We start from the raw sequence: 10,119 nt of genomic DNA on the forward strand, positions 1-10,119 counted from the left end.
TTGCAAAACTCAGTGAAGCTATCAATCTTTAAAACATCCTCCAGGGGCTCTATGCTCTTTCCTAAAATCTACATCTTAATAACTAAATATCAGAAACCGTAAAATTCACATTGTGTGGGTAAAGAACCTTTAAACTGTAGATAATAAAAGAAAAAAATATATAAATAGGATACAAATAAAAAATTTTATTTTTCATTTAAAAGTACTGTCATCACCCATACCAACTTATTGTTCACTTGGTAAAACCTCCCATGATATATGCTTTTACAAAAAAAAATACATTTTACAAGTCATACTATACGTTCCATCAGTAACAGAAGATACTGCAGCTTTTTGTCTCTTCTTTAGACGTTTAAACATTTTTTCCACCCCCATTTTTTATGTGTAACTTTAAAAGAAAAAAAAAAGAATTAAGTTTAAAGCCTGTAGTTATTAAGGCTTTCAAAATATTAATCTACAATTTTCTTTGTACTGTGGCTTCTCTTTAAAATCATTTAAAGGTCAGTACTTATACGTGACTGTGATTACATCCAGGATCACAAAAAAGAGGGAAGTGTAAAATGTCGAGAAGGGAAAAAAAATAAGGGTAATAAATATTCTGCTTATTAATGCAATATTGCACCGGAAGAAATATGAAAATCTTCAAATGAATACCAGTTAAAAATTGACATCAAGGTCTGTCACCTAAGAAGGGAAACACAAAGAAATTGAAAATGATTTTTGTACTAATCTTTATGAGTGTATAAATCATTAAATGGTCAAAATAAAAACATATCCCCTTTTGTTAATACGCCGTAAACACCGAAGGATTCTCCTGAGCGTGTTCAGCATTAGGTAGCTCTTACAATAATGTTGTTTGCACTCCTACAACCGTGTCAGCAGGTGAAGGTGTAGCAGCCGTTATTTACTCTTCTGTGTCTCTGAAGTTCGTTTTCATGGTAGATTAGCAACCAGGTTCACTTTTTTGTCTTTTCTTTACCCACAATCCATTTGGGCCTGTGGCATCCACAGCAAAGTCCATGTGCCGGTCTGGTACCAACCACTGCAGGAGCAGAAGGAACAGGAAATCCAGCACTGCCACAAAGGCGAAGATGGAGCCAGCCACAGGGCCGCAATGGGACCTGAGTCTCCATAACCTCTTCTCCAGTGGGAGCACCTCTTCTCCAGCCACTCTGTCATACACCTAGGATGACAAGGAAACACAGTGGCAACAATTGAGGTTTATTTTTTTTTTTCCTCCGTCATAAATAAAAGCTTGCATAAATTAAGAGAAAATTAACACTAGGCATTTGGAGTGACATCATCAACAGGAAAAAAAAAAAAAAAAGAACGTGCCTTCTGGGAAAAGTGAATGAACAGGCTATTTTGGTGTTAACGAAGCACCTGTCTTCATTGGAAGAGACTAGATATTTATAAAGAACTCAGACCCCACAAAGGTTCATATTTCAGAGAAACTCATTGGGATCAGTTTGCCACAATTATCTAAAAAAAAAAAACTGTATAATTGGTATAAAGAGAAATAATAAAAATGGAGAGCTTCAGTTTTTTTGGGTGAAAAATATTTCCAAAAATGATGCAAAAAAAGATATCGGACACAAGACTATTAACATAAACAAGTTTAGGTAAATATCTACTGTTGCTCCCTAATCTAAGGATCAATACTCCACAGTTGGGTGACGAGTGCCACAATACAATAAATAACTTAAGAAATAATAACTTAAATTTGTCATTAATTAATTAAAACTTCAAATAAATACACTTATTTAATACATTTATAATTAATTAGATAAAGATATTGATTTTTATTCAAAGAAGTGAACATAAGCATTTCATCATTTATTGAATTATCTAATGTTCTTGCACTGTAGCACATTTATATGAAGCATAATTATATTCATCCCTTCCTTCACTCCTTCATCCCAGCTCCATCCCTTCTATAAGAGTTTTTGAGTCATAAAACTTGATTTGACAAAAATTAGGTGTTTCCCACTGAGGTCCTAAAACAGCAATGATCAACAGCTGTTGAAAAAGAGCAACCTGGATAAGCAGAACTGCAGAACTACAGGCTCATCTCAAAGCTGCTCTTCGTCAGTATAAAACACTGTTTTTTAACAGCTAAACAGTTTCCAAAAAATGAATGACCCGCTGTTTCCAGGTCTTTATGCTTCCATGCACACCAAATTATTTATTTCCTTCTCACTCAGCCCCTCCCTTTCCTGCGCTAGCAAGAGATAATACTGACAGCTTGAGGAAAATTATTTCTCAGCAAGGTAAGCTGGCACACTGTCTTACTTTCAGCCCTTACAGCCTCACCTGCAGGCGGACACAGCGAGGCCTGCCCACACAGGGAGAGACAACCAGACGGAAAATGATTATGTAATACGACTCTGCCTGAACTCTCAGGGTGATTCAGAGACAAAGCTTGTGAGTTTGTAAGAAGGCTGTTAAATGTAGAGGTACGTTACAGAGACATTTTTCCTTTGCATAAACTTTACATGCACAAGTGCACTCTCACAAACAACTACAGGTGCTTGGTTCCAGGTACTCAGAGATTCACTTTCATACAGAAAGCCCATATTCTTAGCTTCAGGTAACACAGAGTACATGTCAGATTAACTAATACTACTTCAGCGATAGTATCTAGGTGTTGCTTTATTGTATGTCTCGTACCATGTCTGTTGGTTGTGCTGTTCTTTTTACATCTCTTTGGAGGTGATGAAGCAGACTGAAAATATTTTATCATTATCTCCCTTCTATCTCCTCATTATTTAATCTTTTCTCCTTTTTTTCTGTTTTTCCCCTTCTGTTCTACTTACACTGCAGTGTCCATATAATCTGTAAAACTCCCTGCATAATTATAATAAAGCAATTTATATGCATGAAACAAGCGGAACACTATGGCTATAGCCGTGCTGCTCCACTTGTGAGAGTAAAATCTGCTGGGCTCTTTTTGGCATCAAGACAATTATTCTTATTGCCACATTGCCAGACTGGACACTGTTTGGAAAAAATAAATAAATAAATATAGAGGTACATGTGGTAATATAGGTACGCGTGGAGCACATTAACCCCTTCTATTCACATTCCACTTTCTGCATCATGTGGGGAGTGTTGGCCTAGTGGATAGAGCAGTGCGCTTGTGCTCTGAGAAGGTTGCAAGGCCCTTAAACCCACACTGCTCCCCGGGCGCTGCACAATGGCAGCCCACTGCTCCCCAAGGGGATGGGTTAAATGCAGAGGTAAATTTCTCCAGTGTGAGATTAATAAAGTTCACTTATTATTATTATCATTATTATTGCTCCCCTTTCCTCAGAAAGCGGACTAAAATATATCTTTTAGTTCTGTTAAATTACTGGTTGTCTGAGCTACTAAATGCATTACAGACTTGACATCAGTGGATTAACCACCCAAACATTCTATTCTGCATTCCCAAAACCAACCCTAGAGAAGAAGCCTTTATTTTCTATGCTCTACTAATCTGGAAGTAACTACCAGAAAACTATTAAAGTGTTGAAACACTCAGTTGCTTTCAAAGTTAAAAAACGTATGTTTAAATTGTATAATCTAAGCAAATTTTGTGTTTTAATCTGGGTTTACACTGTAGGATTTTTTTTATTCGTTGTTTGCAGCTACAGCTCACACTGTATGACAAATCCGCTGGGTTTAAAAGTTCACAGCTCATGATGTTTGTTATCACACTGTGCGGCCCAACGCTCTGATGCAATCTAACTGCTCAAACTGTACGTCTTAAAACCGCATCCGACTCAGCTCCGCAGAGAGATTGCGCTACTGGGACTCGTCTATCCAGAAAGAGTAGAAGAGGAAAAAGACGGAAGTGTCGATGTCTTCTGTTAAATATGAAGCCCACTAGAATGAAATGCGCTGCCTTGACAATTTGTGCAATTTATGTGCTGAAAGTCTTAAAAAGAAAACACGAGGACGTATTTGGACAAAGACATCGCCACCACCTTATGTTAGCCAACTAAATTTCAAACATGTTTGATTTTTCTCCCGACCTTACGATTCCTGATCGGGACGTGGTCGTGAGAAGCTAATGACCCCTCGTTACTCCCTGTACACTACACAACACACGATCAGGCTGAAAGTTGGCCCGATCGCAAAAATTCTCGCACAACTGGAGAATCGGCCCGAAAAGGGCAAAAAAAAAATCGTACAGAGGTCCAACTTTTTTAACTGCATCTATTCAAATTTTTTTTTCTCATTTTTTATAGTTACCTTATCACTTTATTCATTTTTATTACCTTTAATGGTCTCTTTTATTATTTTTTTTTCTCTCACAATAGGCCTCTGCAGTGTACTTTTCTGTTTTTCTGTTTGGATTTGCTTTCATACAGCACTTTGAATGTTACTGTAATGATATCTATAAACAAACTCGTCCTATAATTACATATTTTATTTTTCCAAAATGTTTAGTGTGAGATTATGCAGCTGCATAAAAACAGGTTAATTTTAAGTTTTTTTTCTCATGTTCCAACAGATAAACTGAAGATTGCATTCACTCATTCCAAGACACTCCAAGTAGCCAGCATCTGTCAAAATTATAGTACATTTATATTATTTAATTACTTTAATGTTTCACTAGTGTGATGCGTCACGCTGCATGTTATGATGATCTCACCTTTTCGGTCCTCTCAGCCACATTTCTCCATGTGTAGAGGTTCTTCACCCTAGCATGGGTGGAGTTGGGTGAGGGAAAGGAGCCAGACCTCTGCTTGGCAATCACTTTTTCCAAACCCTTACACAATGAGCTCACAGTTGGTTCGCACAGAGTGATCAGGTCTTCCGGTAAAACCTCAGGAATTCCTCCCACACGGGTGCTTACCACCTGAAGGAAAAACAAAAAAAGAATGATGGCTTAAATGATTTTACAGCACTGCTGGGATTCCACTTAAACAATGAAACATAGTAGGTAAGTAGATTAAAGAAGGCGGATTGGACCGGAGGTTCCCTCTCTGGTATAACAATCACTACACGAGAAATGGTTTAAATCAAAGCAAACAGCATAGTTAGAAAGGCCACAGCTAAAACCGATATAGAATCAGTGGTAAAATCTGAACACTGATGTTAACAGAGCATCCATCCAATGTTGCAGCGCCTGAGATATTTCACAAAGATGATCCGATGCTTTAGTCTGTAGATGTAAAAATCTGATAGGCAGACCCAAAAAAAGACCTACAGCTGTATGTAAACTGATAGTGTAAGTGGGAGGTTACTAAAACGTCTGAGAATTTAATCTTTGTGCACCGGAGGTAAAGATCTGAGCAAAAAAGTAGGTTTGCAATAGTAAAACCAAAACAAAACAAAAAAAAAGAAAAAACACTACAAAAGTTACAAGTTCACAGATAAAATGCAAAAACCTTTGGAGAACTAAACTTTAGATCAGCAGTATGAATTTTAAATTAAGGTCAGAAATGTCACCATTCAGTTAAAAACTTTTTATATGTCATGCCTGCCTGAGCTGCAGAAAGGTTAAAGAAAACAAAATTAAATAAGTATATTTAAAAAAAAAGTGAATGTACCATGAACAAAAATGCATGTAACATTAAATAAATAAATGTGCCATTTAATTTAAATAATTAAATGTGTATTTAATTATATTAATAATTCCAAATACCTTTAAAATGATTTAAATTCTAATTGTTTCTCATAACTTAATTTAAAATATATTGTTGAGTGAAATGCTTGATATGTATATTGTCTCACTAAGTATTTTGTATATGACTACATATGTTCTTAACCTTGTCAAAGGATGCAATTTGGGTTTTTGTTTTTCTTGTATCAGCATTTGCCAGTATGTGCATAAGTTCCCCATTTCATTGGCAGACTCAGCAGCCATGCCTCAAAGTCATGTGAGGTGCATGCGGTTGCTGCTCCAGTAATTTGGCAGTCTTCAATGTTCTGATTTGTTTAGACATTGGTGATTTTCCCCATGCACATAAACTAATGATAAAGCCTCTTTATCATTAGTTTGGTCTGAAACATGTTCAATAAGTTCAGGAGTTTACTATGGTCCAGAGTAGAGGAACACTGGCTAAGCCTGACTCATGATCCTATTCCAGATATTTCAGGGTTCCACCTCCATCCCATCTCTACATGAATTGTATTTGATATTAACCTCCTGGCATAAACTTCCTCTAATTTAAGGTCAGCTGATAATCCCAGTACTGTATCATTTTCATTTCTGCTTTTACCCCTTAGATGTTTGTTTTCCTCTTCAAGCTGACCTCAAAGTAGCTTTTTTCTCAGTATAAGCTTTGTTTTGTGCTGTAGTAACGCAATGCTCCCCCAGGGATCAATTAAGTGTCCATATTAACTACTCTGCGCATTACATCACATACATTTGTTTGTGTTGTGTCATCTAACCAGTGTGAGATGCAGTTCTAAGGAAAGAGGGAAAGCCAGCATGTCCAGTCAAGTAAGAACATGACCTAATTTTAAACAAAGCTTTCTCAGAAATTGCTTACTTCAGAGTCATATGTAGTGCTAAAGACTTTGATTGATTCCCTTCTGAATTGAACGTGAAAAAAACATCTTAATAAACATGTTAATATTTATACTTGAACGAACATGTTGGCTTCATTTCTCCTCACATGTGACTGTGTCTCACACATTAGATCATTGCTTATTCCATACATGGAATTAAATCCTGTAAGTGTAATAAGTCTGAATTAGCTTTAAGTTACAGCCAACCTGCAGTCCACAGCTGGCTCCCTCCACAATGGCCATACAGAAAGCCTCGGTCAGCGATGTGTTGAGGAAGATGTGACCCTGAACCAAGACGCCACGCACATCTTTATGCTCCAGAGCACCAAGCAGACGTACTCTGTAAAAGAAAAAACTACGATTTTAAGCTTGTTTCAAAATAAGACATCTGGTCTAACAATCACACAAAAAAGTGTCAAAGACAAACTCAAAGTAGCTCATTGTAATAATTTATCCTGATTAGTTGACAAAATACACTGAGAGCTTTAAGCTCCCAAAGATGTCCAACACAGATGTAAAGTGAAAGAGTTTCAAAGTGTAATTTTCTGAAAAGCCTTGTTATGATGTATTATGATAGAAACCTTGTCTTTAAAAGATAAAGTTAGTGAAATCTTGTCCTTGCATCCTATCAGGATTCATCATCATCTAGTAATACCTGTCATGCAGCTGGTATTTTTCTCTCACTTCCTCCAGCACGATTCTCTTCGGTCCCTCGCCTCCAATTAAGAAATGGAGATCGGGATGTTTGAGGCAGAGCTCTGGGATTATTCCTCCAAGCAGGTCGATTCCTGAACAGAGACGGAGGAGATTAACTTATGATTAAAGGACCTGGTTTATTCAGCAATATAAAGCAACTTATTATATAGACAGACGGGCATATTTAATCAACTTAGAGTAAGAGTTCAGAGTAAAAACACCTTTTGAAATCAATCTTTAAATCTATACCTGCCACCACAATATTGTACATAAGACACTGTATATATAAGCCACTTTAAATCTCTCCTTTACATTTTACCATCCACTGTATAGATCTGGTTGCACTGTATAAACTTCATGCACCAATTCCTCCTTTGTGCACCTTGTGTTGTTTATGAGAGCTGATGTCACAAGTGAATTTCTCCATTATGAGATCAATAATGTTCTATTCTGTTCTAAATTGTTATGAAACATATCTATTGTTAAGGAAAAGTTTCTGTAATGAGACCCGTCCTGGGCTGCTCAGTGGCGCAGTGGGTAGCACTACAGCCTTGCAGCAAGAAGGTTCCAGGTTTGAATACCGGCCCGGGTTCTTTCTGCATGTTCTCCCTGAGCAAGCGTGGGTTCTTTCCGGGTACTCTGGCTTCCTCCCACAGTCCAAAAATATGACTGTTGGGTTAATGGACTTCTCGAAATTCTCGTTAGGTGTGAGCGTTAATGGATGTTTGTCTCTGTTTTGCCCTGCGATGGACTGGAGACCTGTCCAGGTTGTACCACAGCTCTCGCCGGTAGGGAGCTGGAGATAGGCACCAGTACCTCTTGCAACTTCTTGGGATAAGCGTGATGGAAAAAAATGGATTGAGCACCCGTTTTGATTTAAATATCTTTTTTTTTTCCAAGTAGAAAAGCATTACAATTCACAGATATAATCAGTCTGCATGTAAGTAATCTGCATGATGTGCCAGCCGAGTTAGTTGTTGGTTCAATATGCCGCAGTGTTGAACAGGTCAGGTACAGCAGACTTCTGAAGGTTGCAGGATTCTGAACCTGAAAGGAGAAGGCTGATAAAAGCTCTAAAAGAACGCCATGCTAAGGGTTTGAACCTTGCAAAGAAAACAAGATGAAACCGATAAGCTTCTCCTGCTTGCCACCTTTAATGTGATAGCTGGCAGAGACAAACTTAAAATTCCTGATCACTTTATATTCCAAAGCAAACACGAGCTGAGCCACGAAGAGTGATGAAAGACAGAAAGATGATTCATTTTTTTTTTTTTTGAGTTTTTACAGCACTAGTGGCTAGTTTTTCTGACAGTATGCTGACAGGAAAGGGGGTATAAGTGAGAGAGAGAGACATACAGCAAAGGACCACAGGTCGGATTCGAAACATGGTCAGCCGCATCGAGGACGAAGGCCTCCCTCCGTACATGGGTCATGCGCACTGACCACTGCGCCACCTGCACACCCAGAGAGATGGTTCATAACCTGGAATCTGCTTATGAACACATCAAATGTTTTTTCTACAATCAACCAATCTAGGAGTTGCACAATGTTAACTAAATTTGCATTAAAAGTTCAGAGCAGGTGAATGAACTTCATTGAAAGCCAGAAAGGTGGAGACAACAGAGGAAATATGACCCTTTACTGAAATATATAATAAATAACCAAAGTTTATGATTTCCACAACAACTTAGCAATCTGAATGAAGGAGTAAAAGGTGCACTGATAAGACTGTCACTTAGACAGCACGCTATTAGAACAGGTGAGTAATATCCAAATCCAGAGAGCAATTAGGAAGTGTCAACATTCTGCTAATTTGGTCATTATTAACTTTACAAAAACATTATGTTCTCCAGTGTACTCCAACAACAAAAGGGAAACAATGGCTCAGGAGGTAAAAGCTCATTCTGTAACAGGTGTGTTTGTGGTCTGGCCTCCAGTGTTTTTGACATTTTTTCTGATTCAAATGAGAAAAGGAAAGAAATAAAGGACTAAGGGTCTATCCAGTAAAACCCATTAAAAAGAAAAAGAAAGAAGGACTAAAATCCCACATGTATGCACAAAAGAATAAACAAAAGCCAGAAGCAAACCGGTGTTGTTTCTTTTTGGTCCTATGCATCTCTGATTAAGTTAATATTTGTTTTTTTCTTCAGGAGCTGAAAAGTTTAAAATAAGTCAATCTTTTAATACCTAATACCCGCATGTGCACTACCCTTTTAAAACCGTGCAGAGATCAGACCAAGCATGGTAACCGAGATAAATGTTACCGGTAAGTGTAAATGGCATGCAAAACTGAACCATGCCAGACACAACGGAACCAAGCGCAGTTTAATTCTGGCTCGGTTCTCAGATAACAAAGAGCGTATGAGCGACCAGGTCATCTCCTAACAGTCAGCCTCCGAAATCATGACATTTCACACATTCATACAAAATACTACCGTATTTTCACGACTATAAGGTGCATATAAACGTCTTTTTTTTCCCTCAAAATGAGCGGCGCGCCCTATAGTGCGGTGCGCCCTATGTGTGTTGTTACTGCAGACGTTGTTGAGACCACCATGAGAACGTTAAAGGGGGAAGTGTGGGCGTGGATTGTGCATAAAAGAACAGATATGTGCTTTATGCAGAACTCCTCATCTCCTCATTCAGGAGATTTATTTTTATTTTTTTTTTTTATTTAACCTTTATTTAACCAGGAAAGTCCCATTGAGTTAAAGTAACTCTTCTTCCAGGGAGTCCTGCCCAAGAAGGCGGCTTAAAAAGTTACATTAACATAAAACCACAGGAGACAAGACAACCACAGCTACATATCATCTAGGCAAAAGTAAACACAACACAACAAGATTGGGCATACACATACAACGATGATGAAAGAGTGGCTGAGGGAGGTGAATGTAAGGAGACCAGGTGGTTTTTTTCCAC

At 37.9% G+C, this 10,119-nt stretch overlaps 1 protein-coding gene across 1 annotated transcript in view; it reads right to left on the reverse strand.

The window, feature by feature from the left end:
- Window positions 1-184: 184 nt before the first annotated feature.
- The window catches only part of piga (phosphatidylinositol glycan anchor biosynthesis class A), an 18,516-nt gene continuing 8,581 nt past the window's right edge, over window positions 185-10,119 (reverse strand). The window contains exons 4-7 of the mRNA XM_015385353.1: window positions 7,160-7,292; window positions 6,712-6,844; window positions 4,640-4,846; window positions 185-1,183 (exon numbers count right to left, since the gene is read on the reverse strand). Of these exons, the coding sequence (XP_015240839.1) occupies window positions 944-1,183; window positions 4,640-4,846; window positions 6,712-6,844; window positions 7,160-7,292 (713 nt within the window). The 3' untranslated portion in view covers window positions 185-943. The remainder of the gene's footprint in view (window positions 1,184-4,639; window positions 4,847-6,711; window positions 6,845-7,159; window positions 7,293-10,119) is intronic.

The sequence above is a fragment of the Cyprinodon variegatus genome, unplaced genomic scaffold (assembly GCF_000732505.1).
Source record: "Cyprinodon variegatus isolate N-32 unplaced genomic scaffold, C_variegatus-1.0 Scaffold337, whole genome shotgun sequence".
In the NCBI taxonomy this organism is placed as follows: Eukaryota; Metazoa; Chordata; class Actinopteri; order Cyprinodontiformes; family Cyprinodontidae; genus Cyprinodon; species Cyprinodon variegatus.